Source organism: Nicotiana tabacum, chromosome 13, assembly GCF_000715075.1.
Source record: "Nicotiana tabacum cultivar K326 chromosome 13, ASM71507v2, whole genome shotgun sequence".
In the NCBI taxonomy this organism is placed as follows: Eukaryota; Viridiplantae; Streptophyta; class Magnoliopsida; order Solanales; family Solanaceae; genus Nicotiana; species Nicotiana tabacum.
Window position 1 is genome coordinate 16591057 of NC_134092.1, and position 22253 is coordinate 16613309.

General features: G+C 35.7%; 1 protein-coding gene, 1 long non-coding RNA gene and 1 pseudogene across 3 annotated transcripts; 2 read left to right on the forward strand and 1 right to left on the reverse strand.

Moving 5' to 3' along the window:
- Positions 1-832: 832 nt before the first annotated feature.
- Positions 833-4983, reverse strand: LOC107763458 (pentatricopeptide repeat-containing protein At4g21170-like; annotated as a pseudogene).
- Positions 4984-5265: 282 nt separating this feature from the next.
- LOC107763459 (uncharacterized) lies at positions 5266-7795 on the forward strand. 2 transcript variants are annotated; one of them, XM_075227759.1, is made up of 2 exons: positions 5266-6685; positions 7138-7795. In XM_075227759.1, the coding sequence occupies exons 1-2, from the start codon at positions 5601-5603 to the stop codon at positions 7145-7147; spliced, it is 1095 nt and encodes a 364-aa protein (XP_075083860.1). In that variant the 5' UTR covers positions 5266-5600; the 3' UTR covers positions 7148-7795. The 2 variants fall into 2 exon arrangements, with proteins under 2 accessions (XP_075083860.1, XP_016437432.1); XM_016581946.2 differs by having other exon boundaries at positions 7196-7791.
- A 1870-nt stretch (positions 7796-9665) lies between these two features.
- LOC107810429 (uncharacterized) lies at positions 9666-10849 on the forward strand. Its single transcript, XR_012698249.1, has 3 exons — positions 9666-9850; positions 9946-9970; positions 10774-10849. It is a non-coding gene; the product is annotated as an uncharacterized LOC107810429 (long non-coding RNA).
- The last annotated feature ends 11404 nt before the right edge of the window (positions 10850-22253 follow it).

Genomic DNA, 22253 nt, shown 5'->3' on the forward strand with positions numbered 1-22253 from the left:
TTTTGTGCTTGTCATTTATACTAAAATTTAAATTCTTTACCCAAATGGATTGTTATTTATATTAAAATTTTTATATTAAGAGTTACTGTGTTTTATACGAAGAAAAATGACTTCCAGAAAATATTTTTCATGACTAAGTTATTTACTGGTGTTTCGTATAACAAAAGTACGAAAATATTTACCACTCACCGACAAGACTCCAGGAAACAAAATTATTTTCCACGAAATCTATTTTTTAAAGCACATGACTTCGGCCGTATCAAACACGTATAAAGGTAATTTTCTTGTCCTGGTAACTACTGATTACAAATTTTTGAATTCGTCAGACAAAATATATTTGCAAATAAAATAAATAAGTAAATAAAATTTTGAGGTAGAAAAAAAAAGGGTGTTTTAGTTTGTTAATTTTCTTTGTTTTTGGACGCAGATTTGACAGAAGCTCACGACTGGGAATTGGTAACTACTGGTAATAATGATTATGGATGGTGTTTTAGTGATAATAATTGTTATAGTTACTGTGTAAGACGTTATCAACAAACTTTTACTGTGAGTGGTAAGTGTGGGGATTGGTTTAAATGTTTATGCACCTATTGGACTCAAGGAAAATGGTAATTATATGAACATTCATTATCAATGTAAGTTGTAATTAATAACAGCAGGTTATTAATTACTTTAATTTTCAAGTTATTATATTAGGTTTGCTGGGAGAATTAATTGTTGTCAGGATCGTATGTAAACTTGATATAATAATATTAAAAAACTATCACTCTCGGTAAACATAATTTAAACTCGAAAGTCAAATGAGATAAATTGATATAATTAGCAAATTTGAAACGGAGTTTGAATTTTGCCTGGATTGATAAGCAATAATGACAAAATTTTGATACGCTGACCTTACCCCTACCTTGTATGACGTAGATAGGTTGTTTCCGATAAAATATCTTCTCATCTTTTGGGATAAAGGAAGAGGGAAGACAAGGGCAATTTGCTGCTGCTTTAAACTTGCTGCTCTAATCCACCTTTTCCTTATTTTTGGATTCACTTCAACATTCCAGATTTTGGCTATGCTATTTGGCGCTTAAAAATGGATTAAAATAGTAAAAAGAAAAGGAATATGGCTTTGATAGTTTCAACAAATTTGCATTAGAATTTAGGCTTTGCATGTATACATTTTTTTTCATAATAAAATAGTAAAAAGAAAAGGAATACGCTTGTGTTAGGTAGGCTGCCTACATCACACTCCTTGGGGTGCAGTTCTTCCCCAAACCCTGCGTGAATGCGGATACTTTGTGCATCGGACTGCCCTTTCTAATTAACTACTAGTACTCTAGTCCTTAAAGGGTACTTGCTACACATTATTACATTCCATTCTCTAGATTTCTTCCTTTCAACATTGTATAATAGAATCTTTACTCAAAAGATAGACAAGTGGAGATGCTATATGTATCTCGAAAGATTACCCCTAAGGGGTCGTTTGGTTGGGAAACAAGTTATCCCATGATTAATTATCCCGGGATTAGTTATCCCTCGTACCAAACGAGCCCTAAGAAGAAGAAAAGGAAAAGGAGGAGGATATTGACAAATATGTAGTTTTATTCCCTAGTTTCTCTTATACCATGTAGGGGAAAATGCAGATTCAACCATCTAAGAGTACTCAAATCAATTGCACCTCTCTTTTGCACCTTTGACATGTGATTTTTCTATTAAAAGAATATGTTCATGATACAGAAGCAACAAATGAAGTGGAAAAACAACTTATCATCATACAAAATGTAGGAAAATTATTGGTAAGAAGAGAATGACCTGAATGCAATGTCACATCTGGAAGAGCTCAAGTCAATGTTACTGGCCATTGCTTTATGTGAAAGATAGTCTGCTTCTGCTTGAAATCAACAAACTTCTGAACCTACGAAGCAAACAATAAAAAACCAAGGAGATTATATCAGCAACCGAAGCAATTTGTGTCTCATGATTAATCATCAAGTTAACATAGCAATACAATATGAAGTCACGCATGACAAGAACAAGATCAGTATGTCATATCTGAAGTTGTACGTTTCATTTCCCTAGTCGAGTGTGAATCAAGATATTCAATTTGCAGAAGTGGATACTCCCCTTAACATATTACTAAAATTCCTCATTATAGCATGAACCTGGCTACTACTTTGGTAAGTATGGACAAAACCTACAACGTATCAGGTTTATATGAAGGTCAAGCACAATTTTCCACCTTACTTGATATCACTGCCACTTTGAGCTACAAATCTCAGACTCTTTTTTTCCTCAGAGTGAAGTAAATAAATGGGAGGAAAGAATTAGTCCAAAGAGTCGCATATCCCTAATAAATGTTGTTTCCATGCAATCAACTGCTCATCAGAAAATTTGGCTATTGATATGCTATGCATTAACTAACTATTTTAGGAGTAAAAGAATATAAAGATAATAAGATAACTTTAACAGGAGAGTAAAGACAGCTTACACAGTGAAGGAGTTTATTTTCTGCCAGCTTGCTTCAAGTTTTCCTTGCCGTCCAGCTTATTTTTTGTTACCCTATCAAGGGAAACAACAGCTGCGAGTTAAGGAACAGTTGGGTTAATACTGAAATAATTCTCTCACCTTTCACCACCTTTTTCTACTTAAAACATCAGCACCTCTCAGTAGTCAATATGTATAATAATAACTCAGATACCAAACCCTTCGGGGTTGCCCAGCTGGTTTGGAGAGTCGAATCCCCCTCAATGCCTTCTGGATTGAACCTGTCGCACTAGGCTAGTGCGACAGGTTCAATCCAGAAGGCATTGAGGGGGATTCGACTCTCCAAACCAGCTGGGCAACCCCGAAGGGTTTGGTATCTGAGTTATTATTATACATATTGGTTTAATCCCCTGTGTGGTTTGCAGGCTATTACACAGGAGGAGGTTTAGCAAGTGCGCACCAAGTGTAGCGGCTGTGGGTTTCCCTCTTATCAAAAAAACAAATAATAACTCAGATACCATCCAAAACATTATGATACCAACAACCAAACTACAGTGTAGAAAATCATGTTACCACTTGCCAACCAACGCTCACCAATACTATCACGAAAAACGTTATGAGAAAACTTTTATTTTTAATCTGCTTATTGATGCAGCTCGATTGCTTTCAAATAAAGTAGAAAGATCAGAAACTACTCTATTGTATATCGTCAGATTTCTCTACGTATTTGTCTGTACAGCTGATGAGCCCTTGTTTCATCGCCCTCTCCAAGTGGCTTGCGATCAATTTCTTGTAAACATGAATGCTTGGTGTCAACGATTGACCAATCATTAAAGAGAAAAACTCGTCCGCTTCTTTCAATCTCCCACATTGACACAAAGCAATAATCAATGAATCAAAAATAGAAGCATTAGGGGAGATCGACCTATATTGCATTTCATAATATAGCTTAAGTGCTCCTTCAATGTCACCTTTGTCGGCATAACCAACAATGAGGTAAGTATAGATGCTTTGATCTGGAATAAAACCCTTATCCATCAGAGAAGTCAATAGCTGATCAGCAGACTTTGCACTTCCATTTTCACAAAGCTTAGCGACAAGTTTGTTAAAAGCCAAACTACTAGGAAGCAACCCATTCGCTAACATTTTATCACAAAACTTCATGCTTTCTTCTAATCTTCCCACTTCTGAACAACCCTTAATCAGATGATTGAATGTTTCGCCAAATGGTTTCATATGCAAACACTCCATTTCATCCATCAGCTTAATTGCTTCATCTATCCGCTTCTCCTCACAATACGCCCCAATGAACGAATCGTACACTAGTGCATTCCCTTCAAAACCCCGCCTAAGCATTTCATCATAAACACCCAAAGCGGACTCCAAATCTCTCATCTTCACCTTTGCAAGAACAACTAAAGAACACGAAATCATATCAAGTATCATATTCTTTTGCAACATTCTCTTCATCAAACTCAACCCGCCTTCAATTCTACCGTCCTCAATCATCCCATATACCAAACACGTATTCACAACAACCCCAGGTTGTTGACATCTTTTTCCATGACTTTTCTCCACAACATCCAAAAATCGTTGCAACCTTCCTTCTTTACACAAAGCACTAATCATAATTCCCGTAGTCATTTCATTCGGGTATATCCTTTTTTCAATCATATACTTATAAATACCCCAAACCATACTAGTCTTTTCCGATTTCTGCACAACATGAAGCATAGTATTGTAACTAATAACACTAAGCATAAACCCATTTTCATCCAACAATTTACAAACATCTAAACACTTATCTATCATTCTCAACTTAGCACAACATTGCACAAATAAATCAAACACAAACGGGCACGAATCAACTAACTTATAACTTCCAATTAAAGAATCAAGAACAACAAATAAATTTTCATTTTTCAAAGCAGAATCAAGCAGTGCCTTTGCATCTTTCACAAATTTGGATTTTGCAAGAATATGAATTGTAATGCAATAAATAAAAACCCCATGTCGAGAATTGCAATTTCTTGATGACCAATGGAAGAAACTCAGGGCATTTTTGGAATCATTTGGTTCTTTGAGGGTTAAAAGCACTTGTTGGATAATTGAGGGTGTGAAGTGAAAAGATTGAAACTTTTTGGTTAAGGATTCCCAATTTTCTCCTCTACGTAGGGAATTGCATATAGAGGTGATTATATTGAAGGAATCTTGAAGAGTTTGGGTTGAAAAAGTAGGGTGGTGAGTTGGAATTAAGAGATGGGAAGTTTTGGAGAGTAAATGGAAAGCTAAAGGGGGAATAATACGAGGTGATAAGTTCATTTTTGAATCATAGGAGGGAATTTGAATCTCAAATAGCTAGCTAACTAGCTTTATGGGTAGTGGCGGTGGTATGTGGTGGCGCTGGGCGCTGAGAAAGGAGGACTGGCTGCGGTGGCGGTGTGGCACTGGGGACGAGGCAGGGGAGTTGGGTAGTAGAACTTTTTTTTTTTCCTTTTTCTGAAAGGTCAATTATTCTGCAAATTGAGTTAAACTTTTGAATTATATTATTCCGTCTTTTTGATAGAAACTTATTTTTGCTTTATTTTTGTCTTTAATCCTTAACGAAATTTTGATCTGAAATAATTTTAAAATTTATAATAGTAAGAAATTAGAAGTAAGTTTAATTTTTTTTTCTCAAGGCATTTGGACATGTGGAGATATTTATTTTTTAGTCTCTACGGAAAAAATGAAAGTTGTAATTGTGTTTTGGCCGTTTCACTTGAAAATGGAAATTATGTGAGTGATATTATTTCATTTGAAACTAATACTAAAATAAAATTTTCAATAAATTTTTACCAGTATTCCATAAACCAAAGTTCAATATTCACAAATAATGATGTCCAAATCATTATTTGAGAATAATGGAAAATCCTTAATGACCATATATTCAAGCAAAATTCGTTACATTATTCAGTAACTAAAATTAACAAAATCTCTATTTCCTTTTTTACAAAGTCTTCACCCAAAACCGAAAGTAACGCTCAAACCAAGCCACAACCAAAAAACCAAATCAAATTAATCAAATCCAAAATCAATCTCTTAATTAATTGTTCAACCTCTTAAACTAAACATTTTTCATAGCCATGGACTCCACCCTTCCCCTTTCTCAATCCCCTACTGACACTGCTTCTAAGCTCCCTATCAAACGCAAAACAACCGACGACCCATTTATCTCCTCCGCCGGTTCAGACCCACAAAAACCACCACCGTTTAAATTCCATCGAATATGGACTGAACCGGATGAGATCCGGTTTTTACAAGGCCTTCTTGATGACGGGTCCCTCTTATTCCCTCGTGATCTTAATATTTTTTATACTCGGTTTTCAAATACCATGTCGCAGCCTTACACGAAATCTCAACTTTCTGAGAAATTACGTAGGCTGAGGAAGAAGTTTCGGGTGATTTCTTCTCGTTTGTCTAAAGGGTTAGATATGTCATTGTTGTCGCCACATGATATTGCTTTGTATGATCTTTCGAGACAGCTTTGGCACCCTGATTTTGCTAATACGTCGCCGTTTAATGCTGACAAGTCTAAAAGATCCAACTTGGTTGGGGTTAAAGTTAGCTTTTTGCCCATCGTCCCTTCTGCTCCGGGCCCGGGCAAAGGTCTCAATCAATATGATACAGGCCCGGGCCAAGGGAGCTTTTTGCCCAATACTCCTTATGTTTCAGGCCCTGACCCGAACAAGGGCTCGGGCCAAGACCCGAATCAAGATGGTACAGGTCCTTACCAAGACAAACTCTCAATGGATATCGATTCTTTGTCCATTGGGAATAGTAATCGAATAACAGGAAAAGACCCGACCCATGGCGGGGTTTCAGTCAGTAAGGAGAATGTTGAAGTGGGACAGGTAAATAATGAGAACACTGATGAAATTGGTGAGTTTTGTGATGGAGATGGAAAGTTGAGTGAGGTGAATGTGGAATTCGAAAGCGGGGATGTGGGGGATAAACGGGTCGGGTGTAGTTGTTTGGATGGTCCAGTACGGGTGGGGTTAGGATGTCGTATTGGAGAAATTGCTGCAAAAGTGGTGATGGATGTGTTTGATGAGTGTTTGAAAGATTCTAAGAATGGTGGTTTTTTGAAAGATGAAAGTTTGGACAAGTTTGAGGAGAGGTGGAGGGAACAAAGAGTTGCAGAGTTGGATGTATTGGCACGTCGTTTGAGGTTGGTGCTCGAGCAATCTCTTCAAAGTTAATGAGTAAATGTATTACTTGTATATGGAATTTTCTGCTAACTTTTTTTAGTATGAGTTTAGATTTTCCCTAGTAGTTTTTTTTTCTTCCTATACTGTAGTATTACTACTTTTTGTTCAAGAAATTTTATAAAATTTTGGCAAAAGAAGATATTTCCTTGACATATATGGTATTCTTCTGGCTTGTGACTGGTTAATTCCTGCATTTGATCCATTGATATCCGTAGAATCCTTTAACGTGAGTTCGAAGGGTATCAATTCATAAACATGTTTAAATGGAATGCAGAAACTTACCATGTCTAGGTGTAGTTTTGTGACTCTGCTACTTTATATCATGTGATTGATTGCATTAATTTGTTTATAGTAGGAACACAAATTTTGTAACTTTTGAAAACATAGTTGTGGGCTCGTTGTTGATGTGCAGTGTGTGTTGATAGGATGCTAGGATGGCATACTAAAATGATGTCATTTTGGTCGTACAGGCTAGAGATTGTATCATTTATCACTTGCAAATATTGGTATGTTGGCATTGGCAGCAAACTATATGACATGAATCACCCACGCCCTGAAATCTTTTTCACAGCAAGTCATTGTCCACGTGAGATGTAACTTGTTGGAAGGTTTTCTTGCCAGGTTTGGCCAACCCGTAAATTAGGGGAAGAACAAAACATTGGTATTATTCTTTATCAAAAATGAAAACAGAATGGTTTTGTGATCACTTTTAGTTAGGCTAGGCAGAGAAACAGTCGTTGCAATATGGACTAAAAATGCTTATTATACGATTATGATGTGTATGAAAAATATGCAGTTGTCCCTGTTTATGTAGTTTTAGCGTTGGCAGTGAAGTGCAAAGGTCCTAATGTTATGGACTATGTTACTTAGACTTTGCAAAAATGTCGCCGGATGCGTGTCGGATCCTTCAAAAGTAGTGCACTTTTGGAGGATCTGACACGGGTGCGGCAGCATATTTGGAGAGTCTGTACAATATAGGTTATGGTGGATATAGGTCCCGGCCAGTTGTCCTGTACCTCCAGGTAAACTGGTAACCGAAAGAAACGATTTTATACTGCGCATTATCTTGGATAGTACACTGTTTATTGGGGCACCGCCGGTGGTACCATCAACAGACATGAATCTTTTCTTCTCTTTACTTTTGATCAATTTTCCCAGAGGACACTGTCATTTTTAGAGCATGGCTGAATTATGAAGTGTGCAAACTTCAGTAACCAGTTGTTATTGATGTTGGCTAGGTTGGTTGTTATTGGAAGTTAGTCTTCTTTTTATTTTGTATCCCGTTATAATTCGCATTGATTAGGTTGCGGTCCAGTTTGTTCTATGCTCATTTCATTCATGAAACAGGTATATTCCTCCAAAAATGGTCCAGCGGAAGTATAGTTCTGAAAATTAGTTGGACTTCTACTGCAATTTTCGCGTTTAAGAATTTAGGAAATTATGAGAAGCGGTGTTTTAAAAGGCGTGGGCGTAAGGCGAAGCGTTTTACATATGCCTCAGCGAGGCGTAAGCCCCGAGGCACGTATGGGTATTTAATTTTTAATATTTTATAAAATAATATAATTACAGTAAATATTTATAAACAAGTAAAATTGCATAAAAATTGAAGAAAACTATAAATATGTGAAAAATATATATATATATATATATATATATATATATATATATATATATATATATATATATATATAGAGAGATAGGTGTCAAGTGGAAGTGCAGTGATGTATGCAGCTGAGGCATCCTAACAGACCGGTAGACTTGAACCTTGTTCCTACCAAGCACTAAGTAACTTGAGTCGAAAAGAATAAAGTTTTCTACGTGGAGGAGCAAAAAAGATGACTAACCTGCAATTTGAACTTTGAAGTTAATTTGCTGCTATGAAGGAGAATGGAGTTCTCTTTGTATTTGTTAAAAAAAAATTGAATATTCATTGCTTTTGGGAGATATTAGCAAACTAGCAGACAAAATAAAGAATTGGAAAAGACCATAAATTAGGGCGTCAATCAATAAAAAAGGTCTTGAGTTTTAAATTTAATACATTTCAAGACTTTTGAGAATTTGGGTATTATATGAAGGGCTTATTCAACAAAATTTATTTTAATTTGAAAAAGTCTCTGGGGCTTACGCCTCACTACAAAAACGCGCCTCAAACGCCTGGGCGTACGCCCCGAATTGCTGGGCGAAAGCCTCTTGAGACTTTCGCCTCACACCATCATCTCGGGGCATTTTTGGTGCGCCTCGCCCTAGGACTCGCCCCGAAAATGCCTTTTAAAACACTGATGAGAAGTAACATCTTGTTTGGATGGTTGTTACATATTGTATTGTATCGTATTGTTACTTTAAATCCAATATTTGTTTTGATTGTTACTTAAATTTTATTGTATCGTATCTTTAAACCCGTCGTTACGCAATGATAAAAAGTGTCACTTTATGGAATGACAGATTTGGTGTAATGGTGTCATTACCTTATATTTTTCTCTTATCTTGCCCTTCCTTATTATTAAATAATTATATTTTATCCTTTACTCTACTTTTTTATTTAATAATTATACTATGTATCCTATTTTTCTTAGTAATGTTGCAAGTTTATTCTTTATATAGTTTGTGCGTGACATCATGAAACGATGTCAAACTATACTATCTATCCTAACATACAATGCAGTATAATACAATACGATATATTATGAAACGACATATAAGAGCTTCCAAACAAGCTGTAACGGAAAAGGCAATCTTTATGCTTTTTAACTGTTATACCAAAATCCAATGAAAATGACACAACTAACATACTAGAAATAGTTGACACAATCAATCCAAACAAAATTAAAGTACCAAAAATACTGGCGCTCTCACCGCTATTACTTTTTCATGATTTCTAAGATGGACTTGTCTTACCAATTGGCCCCAAATATCTCCAATATTTTCTCTTTTTTCGTCCCTAGAAAACCCCCCTATAAATATACACAGTTTATTCTTTCCACTTCACCATATCTCCTCTTTCCTTCTTAGATCTTCTGTTTTATACACTGCAATATAGTCAATCCTTTGAAGAGATGGCTTACAATGCTAGGTTGTTGTTTTTGTCAATGTTCTTGGTGTTGATCACTTTCTCCAATGTGGTTGAGGTAAACAATATTGGTAATTATTAAAATTAATCAATTTAGGATCTTGATTAACACCGTGTTAATATAAAACTTGTTTTCCTTCTTCATTTGAGCAGGGTTATAAGAAACTCCGTCCTGAAGGTATATAGTTTCCTTATTTCTTCTTTTTCTTTAGCTTTACTGTTATACTAATTAAGAAAGGGTTCTTTTCCTCCTCGGGGAATAGCCACTTTTTAAACTTTTTGATTTGTAGATTTCCATTTTGTTCTTCTTTTTGTCGTCTGTTTGTGACAATTGGTGTAAAACTGTCTTAAAACTAGTACTTTTCGGCGCGAATCCGGATTATACGGATATCTCGAACATCGAGGAGGAAAAAAAATAAATTAAAGGTAGTAATTGCATCCGCTGGCGTAGCTACATTATAAGAAGGGGCTTCAACTTAAGCTGTTTCACTTTTATACAAGTAAATTACATGGTAAAAAAAAAAACAAATACGCACATACATTGTGAGAAGGAAGTCAAATTAAATTTGTATGTAATTTTTGTTGTAAAAAAACAAAAAAGTTATTATTTTTCTCTAGATATATCCTTATTGTTCTAGTTAATGAAGTATTACTTAAATAAGACTTGTAAGGTGAGATAACGGATAATTTAGACTAGTTCTTTTGGTATTAAATCAGGGAAAACCTTAGAAGACAAATAATATAAACGGTAGATAGCAAGGGAGGAGCTAGGGTGGCGGAAGGGACTCATACGATTTGCCAAAAAAATAACTGTATATATTATTTTATGCGTAAATAATAGATGTTGAATTCCCTTGGCTTGTTCGTGTATTTAATTTTTAATATTTTGAATTCTCTTGAAAATTTTTTTGGCTCCGCCACTGATAGGTAGAAAGTGATAATATAGTTATGTAACTTTAATATTACATTATGTTATAACAGATTGCGAACCGAAATGTAAATACCGATGTTCAGCAACGTCACACAAAAAGCCATGCTTATATCTCTTTCACAATGCCAATCAATGACCAGGAAGCAATAGTGATACTCCACAACACTCCTTACTTAGCCCAACTCATAACGGAGGGAATCAATTGGAAGGAGGTCCTAAATGTCCTTAGACATAATGCACAATTTTAATTTCTTTGATTTGTTTCTTTAGTAGTTAGAGTTAATTCTTAATTAGGATTATATACAATTTTAATTATTCTATTGTTACATGAGACTCTTCGGTGAATTTTTTCTTAGTAGCTAGAAGAGTATTATGGTAAAATAAGAGACTGATGAGGAAGTATTATCATGTTCCAATTTTATTGAATGTTTATTGAAAGTGAGTTTATTTCTAGCTTAATTTTTTTCTCCCCTTTTATATTGTCTTTGATGAACGCCCTTTATGACGAATGCCTTTTAAGTAAAATATATAAATAGATTGCAAAAAAAAAAAAAATTATACTTTATTTTTAAAATAAGAAATTTAAAGTTATTAAGAATAAAGTGAGAAATTTAGAATTAAATTGTTTCCGAATAATAAGTAACTGATGTTAGGACTAGTGGTAGAAACTCACAGAATTGAAAGAAAAAGGAAATGCTTTGACGGGAAAAATTTACAGTTGTATTTGCATTAAACCAATTAATGTACGGCATGTATTTCAGTGTTTTGTCAATAATCTTTTATTACTTAATCATGATAAGTTTTTCATTTTAGATTCAAGAATAAAATCCAGTTTATCCCCTTAACCTTTAAGGGTTGAAAAACAATATCCCCTCACCTTTTGAACGGGAAAGTAAACCTCCTTTGAGAACATTTTCCGGTGAGTATTAGAATTTTAATTCAAGGAAAAAGTATTGCTGTAATTTTATTTTTCTTTTTTTCCCCCTTAAACTCTACAAACAAAAACATAAACTACTAGTTCACGGTTGTTGGGAAGAGGAGGCTGCACAGCTAGTTTCAATTTTACTTCTGTAAAATCAAAACTTTCTCTCCATTTACGAGATACAACACGACTAGTTGTCCAAGTCTAACTAGTATTATTCAGCAAAATGTATGTGTCTGTTAAAATCAAAGATAGCTTCTTTTAAATTTCGGACGATGGCTACATTTATTCTGTTGCAAAGTAATTTTTGTTGCGGGTATAGTACTAAAGTCCTCATTAGCGACCATCAAATGGCAATGTGGCTACGTTTAGCTATGGCTGTCTAAGGGGAGGGTACTGGTAGGGGCGGCTCCACTGATCTCGTGGCCTAAGGCGAAATCATATTGGGAATCCCTTAAATTTATTTTATAAAATATTTACACTAACAATAAAATTTACTTTTTAAATAACAAATTAATCATTTAAGACGAAAAAAGCAAATTTCGAAAAAAATATAAAATAATATCACAAAAAATAAAGTGGTAGATTATCGGATGTTGAGGCCCAGAACTCTAAGTGAAAAATTCGACTTGACTATCATCACAAACAAGAAAAAGAAATAAACGTATATAATGTAATAGCTTAAATTTTGAGCATTAACGGTGTCAAAAATATTTACTCCTTTTGATCAATTTAAACGATAATTGTAGTTCATTTTATTAAGTAGCACTTATTGGTGAATATCCAAAATAAATTATAAATAACCTAATATAATATATCGAATTACACATAAAAACAAATCGATGCATGCATCCTTTTGTGTTCATGCAATTTCAGAGAACATTGTAAAAAAAATTTATTATAATGTCGATACATATAACTTAATTCATATATAAAAAGAAAATAATTAAAATTGGCGTGTTAAGAAAATATATTAATTAATGAGGGAAGAAAATTATTATAATTTATAAATTTATTGGTATAAAATAACCTCAATCAAGTAATAAAAAATATATTATAATACGTTTCTTTATACTAATTATTTATATAAATTATATAGTATATAGTAATAATAATAATAATAATAATAATAATAATAATAATAATAATAATAATAATAATAATAATAATAATAAGAAGAAGAAGAAGAAGAAGAAGAAGAAGAAGAAGAAGAAGAAAAAGAAGAAGAAGAAGAAGAAGAAGAAGAAGAAGAATTTATAATAAATTAAGGCAATGGCCTCACTGCCCAAAGCCTTAGAGCCGTCCATGGGTACGGGGACATTAAGGGTTAAGGGTACGGGGAGGGTAAGAGTAAGAGGAGGGTTTCTTAAGAGTATTTTTCTTAACGGTATTTAAGGGTATGGGTTAAGGCTATTTTTTTGGGTACCCTACCAGTGCCCCTACTGGTCCTAAGGGTGCGATACTTAAGGGTGCGATACCGGTACTTTAGGGGTACTTAAGAGTAATTTTAAATTAAAAATTAAAAAAATTATATTTAAATACAAACAACCTTTAATGGATGAAAAATATTCAAGGCTGTGAAGTGCCTTTTATTTTATTTTATTTTATTCAATGTAAACATTAGATTTCTAATACAAGTTGTATATTTTGAACACTTATAAAAATAAAATTACATATTTCTTTTGAACGATTTACGTAGTTTTTCAAAAACTTTTCATGGCTCTTCAGTTGGAATTGGTAGCACTTGTTCGTCTGCGTCCCTGCCATCTCCGGTTGATAGTATTTCATTATATGCATCATTGTCTTCTGAAATTATTTCTGGAAGACTAAAAAATTTTCTCTCCGCTGTAATCCAATCTCTGAATAAAACGGTAGTTCCAAAGTGTCTTCTGCCAATGAGTGTCTGTGGTCTTCAAGTTAAAATCGTGTTGCATTGAAAGCGCTTTTTGAAAAGTTATACCAAAATAATTGAGTGCTATAAATGTTAATTATAATTAGAGATATAGAGAGATGGAGAATTAGGGAGATATGAGAGTTTTTGAATGAAAATTGAAAAAATAAAATTGGGTATTTATAGTTTTAAAATAGGGCTAAAGTATATTTGAACAAACTTAGGGGTTAAAAAATATAAATTAGGGGGTAGGAGGGATGTTGCGGGGCTAGGGAGGCAAAATAGCCATTTTGGTTGTTGCCAACGGCTATATTTAAATAAAACAAATGTTGGGTACCAGTCCAGTACCGGTGCGGTACCTTAAGGGTACTTACGGTACCGGTACTAAGGGTACTAAATCGGGTACCCTACCATTACCCTTACCTTTCATCCCAAATTCCTCACCCCTGCCCACCCACCGAAGCGGTACGGTCCGATTCGGGTACCCGTAATACCGTACCATTAGACAACCCTACTTTTAGCTCATCCAGAGGCATTGCATTCAAAAATCCTAACGTGAGAATGCTTTAGTAAGAATCATGTTGAGGGTAATAGAAAAAATACCTTAATAAATCGGCATGTTATTTGAGTGTATGTTTATGCAAATGGATGAGCAACTTATATCTAATAAATAGGAGTTATTTACATATTTTAAATAGGAGAAGACTTTTATTCAAAAAAATGTCTTACCGGTAAATACTGCATAAAAGGGATTTATCTTTCCCATTCAAAAGGTGAAAGCGGTATTGTTTCCTAATCCTTTAAGGTTAAGGGGGTAAACTGAATTTTACTCTGAAAATGTGTACGTATTTTTTTAAGTTAAACTGTTTTATTTGATAAAACAAAATAGGTTCACTTACAAGTATTTTTCGTACTTTGGGGCACTTTTAGGTAGGGACGGGCTTCAAGATTAAAGTTTTTTTTATTACATTCATCAATTTCACCCCTTGATTGACCAGTATAGCAGAATTTTGAGCAAGTGATGTGATTTATACAAGTCAGTTGAATAAGCTATGATTCTCTTTAGATCATTCTGTGATATTCCAGTGGTTGCCGCAAGGAATGACATCATAGCTCAAAGACCTATCTGACCTTGAAACCTAGCGCATAACGTTGAGTTCTATTCGATTGTTGTCAAAGCAGCTTGTAAACTCCGACCATCGTCTTAATAAAGTAGCCCACCTCTCTTGTTCGAAAGAATTGAAACACATCAAAATGGTACCATCCATACTTAATAATAGAAGGATTTGGCAGAAATATATAAAATTGTCCGTCATTTATGACTTATCGGGACTGGTCGGATCGATTTCTAAAGGAAATGCCCGACTGAAGTCAAAGACATGTAAGGGGATAAGAAGATCAGTCTTTCTCCTCTGCAAAGCTATCAAAGAAGAGGAATAGAAAGGTTCAATCCTGTCAAGGAAACATCAATAAAGACCCTCTAAAATTACCCAATAGAGTAGAGTAAGAAACACTAAAAAACAAGCTACACAAGTAGTAGCAAACTATATCAACAATGTCTTTTTAAATAAGTTTGTGTAATGAATAAGGGTTTGGGGTAGGTTTGAGAAGGAAAGTAGATGAATTAGGAAAATGGCATTACAAATGAGGCATCTGATATTATTATTAGTAGAAAAGGACATATGGCAACTTATTAGGGAATAAAGGGTTACAACTGGAGATTAACATAATAAATCGGACGGTGGAGATTCAAGGCAGATTAATAAATATCAAAGGCCATGATTATTCCACACTCTAACTAAATACCGTTAAGGGCAACTAGCTGGGCAGTTATGATCGGGTATTTCCAACTTCCTCTTTTCTCTCTTCGATTCTCTCTTCTCTTATCTCTTACACTCTCTATTCTCTTTCAGGTACAATCTGCCATGGAAGTAGATTAGAGTGGGCTTGTGAAGTTTAGTGTTACGATTCTACATTTATAGCTAAAGTCAGAATTTGTAACAATTTCCATATTCAATAATAAATCCTTCCAATTTTGTGTCATTCAATCTTCTTTACTTCAAGTATATTACAACTTGGTATCAGGGCATCGATCTGGCCCAAAATGATGATTACAGAAACACGATAAAAAACTACTGAAGATTTGATTAAGAAATTAGACTCTCAACTGCAAAATTACATAGAGTCAAATAATTCAAAGATGGATGAGCTGGGTAAGAAATTAGACTTTCTAATAGAGCGCACCCTTCCCACTCAAGAAGGAATCCTTCTGGGAAGTGGGCCCAGAGACAATTTTCAGCTAGATGTCTCAGGGGGTAGGTCACATAGAGGAGATCATTATAAGGTGAACAGGAACCAGCGGAGCAATCATCATGCAAGGTTTGAGTTCCCCTTCTTCGATGAAGTCGACCCTTGCTCATGGTTGAGGAAAGGAGAAAGGTATTTCCACTATAACCAGATCCACGACCAGGATGAAAAGCTAGAGATTGCAGTTCTTCATTTGACAGGTAAGGCTGAGTCTTGATTTTTCTCCTATCATATTAGAAAGGGCACAGTTAAATAGAATGAATTCACTGATGAAATCTGTAAAAGGTTTCAAGGAGTTGCTAATAGTAAATTCAATTCAATTGGAAAATTCAAGAATATTGAACAAAAAGGTACAGTAGATGACTATCCAGAGAAATTTGAAGACATAAAAGCATGGGTACTCATTAGAAATCCAACTATACCAGAAGATTTCTTCTTAGGATTTTTTGTAGAAGGTCTCAAGGAAGAAATTAGGCACATAGTGAAGTTGCTTAATCCTTAGTCAAGCTGTAGATAAGGCTAGACACCAAGAAAAATTATTGCAAGCACAAGTTAAGAAGGATAGGTGGTCAGGTAATAATAGCTCCAGTGCAAGGCTGCCACAGTGAAGTAAAGGGCTGGCACAGTGCAGTGGAGGATATACTAGGGGAAATGGAGGACCACTTGTGAACTTGACTAACAAGTTGTTTGAATTAAGGAAGGCCCAAGGCTTGTGTTATAAATGCGTGAAAAAGTACTTCCCTGGACATCAATGTAAATTGAAGCAACTCAATGCTATGTCAACTTCTACTGATCAAGATGAAATGGAACAAATAGAGCTTATGGAGATAGGTGGTGAGAGTACAGAGGAACTACAAGAGGTGGAAATTATGTATGATGCTATTAGTTTGAATACCTTGTCAGGTACTGAGGTCCCTAATACCATAAGGTTGAGGGGAGAATCTAAGAAGAACAAAATCACCATTTTGTTGGACTCTAGGAGTACTCACAGTTTCTTGGATTTAGAAACTGCCAAGAGAATTGGTTGTGTGATCTATAAGGCTATACCTATGAGAGTAACAATTGCTAATAGGAATCACATCATGAGCCTACATACTTGTCCCAGGTTCGAACGGAGAATACAAGGGTGGAATTTGAAGATGTAGTGAGAATGGTAAGGCTAGGAGGTAATGATATGGTGTTAGGAGGTGATTGGATGAAACTACATAACCCTATACTCTAAGACTTTGTAGAGTACATGATCCAGGTTACTCACAAGGAAAAAAGAGTGGAACTCAAGGGAATATACAGTCAAGGAGAGCTGAGAAGTATGACAAGTGGGGGAGTTTAACAGTTACTGAAAAAGGGCCAAGCTATATGGGCATACCTGTTTACTATATCAGCTATGGAACTACCAACAGTAGAGGGAGTACTTGAGAAGATAACCAAAGTGATAGCTGAATATCCAGATGTATTTGCTGAGCCCAAGACCTTGCCACCAAGTAGAGCTCATGACCACTTCATACCCCTGAAAAATGATGCAATCCCTGTAAGTATAAGGCCCTACAGATAAAATTACTTTCAAAAAAATGAAATTGAAAAATAAGTGAGTGAGATGTTAAACAATGGAATAATATAACCTAGCCACTCTCTCTTTTCTTCACTTGTGTTGTATGAAGAATAAGGATGGAACTTGGAGGTTTTGCATTGACTATAGAGAACTAAATAAGATGACAATAAAATACAAATTCCCTATTCCCTATTCCCTCGGTGGATGATTTAATGGATGAATTTAGTAGTTCTTGTATCTTTTCCAAGGTAGATTTAAGGGCTGGTTACCATCAGATAAGAATGGGGGTAAAGACATATACAAAACTGCCTTCAGAACTCATTTGGGGCATTGTGAGTTCAAGGTCATGCCTTTTGGGTTGACCAATGCACCTGTCACTTTTTAGAGTCTGATGAATCATGTATTTTAGCCCTTTATTAGGAAGTTTGTGCTTGTATTCTTTGATGATATCCTAGTTTACAACCCTACTGTTTAGATTCATGTGACTCATCTCAGACATGTATTGAAGGTACTGAGGAAAGAGCAGTTGTATGTTAAGCCGTCTAAGTGCTTATTTGGTCAAGTTAAAGTTGAGTACCTAAGGCATATCATATCAGGGAAAGGAATGGCAACTGACCCCTCAAAGATTGAGGCCATGGTCAGTTGGCCCTAGCCTACAACCATCAAACACTTAAGGGGATTTCTGGGGTTCACGGGTTATTATAAAAGGTTTATTAGGCCCTATGGAATGATCAGCAAACCTCTTACCAATCTTTTGAGGAAGAATGCTTTCAAATGGTCAGAAGAGGCAGAGCTAGCCTTGCATCAGCTTAAGACAGCCATGTCTACATCCCCAGTGCTGGCTTTAGCTAATTTCAACAAAACCTTCATAGTAGAGACTGATGCATGTGCCACTGGAATGGGAGCAGTCCTATTACAAGAGGGCAGGCCCATAGCCTACTTTAGCAAGTCATTATCCTCTACTAACAGGGGACTATCCATTTATGAGAAGGGTTTTTTGGCTGTGTTAGCACTTGTTGATAGGTGGAGACATTATCTTATGGGGGGACATTTCATTATTAGAACAGATCACCAGAGTCTCAAGTACTTGTTAGAGCAAAATTTGACTACTTCTTTACAACAAAAAAGACTCATTAAATTGTTGGGGTTAGATTATGAGAATCGATATAATAAGGGAGATAAGAACAAGTGTAACGACCCGATCGGTCGTTTTGAGGATTAGAGCCCCAATCGGTGGCTTAAGGTCTTGAGTAGCTTTGTGTGATGTATTATGACTTATGTGTGTGGTCGAGTTTGGTTTTCGGATGATTCGGGATTGATTTGGAAGGATGATTCTTATCTTAGAAGCTTAAGCGGTAAGAGTTGATCAGAGTTTGACTTTTGTGTAGACGACTCTGGAATGGTGTTTTGATGATTCCAATAGCTTCGTATGGTAATTTTAAACTTAGGTGTATGCCCGTATGTGGATTTTGAGGTCAGTAGGTTGACTTGATGCATTTTAGCGAAAATTAGAAAGTTGAAGGTTTGGAAGGTTGGGAGGTTTGACTGGGAGTTGACTCTGTGAATATCAGGCCCAAATTACGATCTCGAGAATTGAAATAGCTATGTTATGTCATTTGGGACTTGCATACAAAATTTGAGGTTATTCCGAGTTGATTTGATTTGATATGATTCGGCGCGACTTGTAGAAGTTGAAAATTCATAAATTCATTAAGTTCGATTTGAGGTGCAATTCGTAGTGTTGATGTTATTTGATGTGATTTGAGGACTCGAGAAGGTCTGCGTTATGTTACTGAACTTGTTAGTATGTTCGGACAGGGTCCTGAGGGGCTCGAGTGAGATTCGGGGTGGTTTCAGAGGATTTGTAGGCTATTTTTAATTGCTGATATTTGGCCACAGGGGTATGCATCACGATCGCGGACATTTGGTCGTGTTCGCAAAGAGAAAATTTGATGTTTGGGCTCTGTGAATCGCAACCGCGAAAGTATTTTTGCGATCGCGTAGAGGAAATTCTAATGTCACTGACCAAACTTTGGAAGCTTATATATTGCAATCTATAAGGCATTTGGAGATGATCTAAAAATCAAAGTTGTAGTCCTTTGAGTCTAATTTTCAGAAAATTAAACCTTTTGTCATTTGGAGTTTTATACAAAAGATTATGGTTGTTACACTACAAACTGTCTGAGAAGAATTTGGGAAGGATAATGGAAATTTGTTCATTGCGATCGCGGGGAAATGGCCACGATCGCGAAAGGTAAAATTTGTGCGATCACAAGATTGGTGACCGCGATCGCGAAGGGTACCTCTAGGGCAGTGTTTAAAGTATTCTATTTCGAAGGTCGTGATTATTTTATCATATTTTGAGCTATGGAGCTCAGATTTGGGCGATTTTGAACGGAATTTTCACACTTTGAATTAGGGTAAGTGTTCTTTATCCAAATTTAATTATATTTCGTAATTCCGTCTTTATTTATTAACATTTAATTACTGATTTAAAAGGGAGAAAATGGGAACTTTTGTATAAACTTTCAAAAAAATAAAATAAAGATTTGAAGGCCGATTTGATGTCGGAATTGAATAATTTTAGTATGGTTGGACTCGTATCGGAATGGATGTTCGGAATTTATGAATTTTGTTGGGTTCCAAGGTGCGGGACCGAGGTTGATTTTTTGGGTTGACTTTTTAGTTTTCATTAACGATCGAAGATTTATTATCCGAAATCATTTTCTATGGTTTTTATTTATGATATTAAGTTATTTTGGCTAGATTTGAGTCGTCGAGAGATTATTTCACACTAGAAGGTCATTTTAGAGTATCGGTTTAGCTTCTTTGAGGTAAGTAACTAGCCTAACTTTGTGTGGGGGAACTACCCCTTAGGATTTGAGTCGTTTGTGCTATTTGTGTTATGTGAAAGCCGTGTACGCGAGGTGACGAGTACGTACTCGGGCTTATATGTGAAAAATTGACCGGCTTAGACTCTTAGGCTTCTTTCATGTACTTATTTGGAATTGTTAGCACATGTTATATCTTTTATTCGTCATGTCTACTATCACATGCTTTATTTGAAGTTGTCATTACATGTCACATTCTTTACTTGTCAAGTTTGCTCATATATGCTTTATTTGAAGTTGTTATCACTTTTATTATTATGTGATTTCTTTTATTGTGGAGTTACTCTTAGTTGAAATTGTTGTTGTATGATGTCCTTTTGTTGCCGGGTTATTCTCACGCATTTAAAAGTAGTGCTAGAATCCAAAGTTTTCCATTTCATAGAAATACTTTCACCATTAAGTTTATCCTTAAACAATTAATTGGGATTGAGGTTATCTAAAGTCATTAATCTATTCTAATTGAATTTGTGTTTAAAAGGGGTGTTGTTCCTTGTTGAGTTACTTTCCCATTCATTTTATTGTTATTTAGATTCTATACACATTGTGTTGAACTGTGGGCTATTTGTTGTGAAAATATTGATATTGTTGGGTCTTTGGAAAGGTTGTGGCCTATGAGCACTTGTGATACGAGTTGATATATCGTGTTGTTGTGATGTTAGCACATGTGAATTATTGTGTGGTTTGGTTGTTGTTATGCGGAGTATAAGGGTGGCATTTCACCATTGTTGTTATGTAGGGCATAAGGGTGGCATCTCACTATTGTTGAATGTACGGAGTGATAAAGGTGGCTATTGTGTTATTGTCCGGGTGGAGCGATAAGAGGTGGCTATCGGAGTGATACAGGTGGCTAATGATGTTGTTAGGGCGGAGTAATATGGGTGGCTATTATACAGAGTGATACAGGTGGCTAATGATATTATCAGGGCGGAGTGATACGGGTGGCTATCGGAGAGATAAGGGTGGGAATGTCAGGGATGGTGTGTGATGGCTTGGGGACATTGTGTTGGTGATTTTCGTGTGATGGTGTGATTTTCCTTGTGTATGTCATACACCTTACGTGATTTGTTGTGTTTCTTCGATAAGCTACTTAATGTATTTGATATTACTTGTTGACTTGGGCTACAGTAGTACACTCGCACAAGCATACACCATAGCATGCCACTTATACTAGCTCAGGAGTATGAAACTTGACATTTATTACTCATGCCCATGTGTTCTTATATTATCAGTTTTCATGTTGATATTGAGCCTGTGACCATGCCGGGTGGATTGTGATTGTGAGCCTGTGACCATCTTGGGAGGATTGTGATTGTGAGCCTGTGACCACGCCGAGTGGATTGTGATTGTAAGCCTGTGACCACGCCAGGTAGATTATGAATGTGAGCCCGTGATCATGCCGGACGGATTGAGATATTAGCACGTAAGTTGTCCATGCGGTTGTGATTTGAATTATGGGAACAAGGTGTCGTTATCATATGATGGTGGGATGAGACCCGTGACTTGTGGTGATGAGATGAGGTATCACAGAGTGATTTCATTGTGAAACCTATGTTAGAACTACTTGATTAATTGGTTGTTCTTTGTGTTACTTATTTGGTTTTAATGATACTTCACAATGTTCTTGTTACTTTACTACTTATATCACTTGTTGATTCTTGTTGCCATATACTAATTTCTGCTTTCATTATTAGCTTTATGCTTCTATACTGCACAAGTTATTTTGTCTAGTGAGTGTCTTGAGTTGTACCTCATCACTACTCCAACGATGTTAGTCTTGATACTTATTGGGTACCGACCGTGGTGTACTCATACTATACTTCTGTACATTTTTATGCAGAGCCAGGTATTAGAGATATCGGACTCAAGCAGAGTTAGCATATTGGACACGAGAATTCAAGGTAGAGCTGCTTGGTCATCACAGTCCCTTGGAGTTCTTTCCTTTCATTGTACTATCAGCTTATTATTTGAAC

Bases quoted from the DNA above. Each gene is read 5' to 3' on its own strand.
- LOC107763459 (XM_016581946.2), top strand. From the start codon at position 5,601: ATGGACTCCACCCTTCCCCTTTCTCAATCCCCTACTGACACTGCTTCT. The intron at 6,686-7,195 runs GTTGGTGCTCGA...TTGGTCGTACAG, and splicing joins GTATTGGCACGTCGTTTGAG to GCTAGAGATTGTATCATTTA.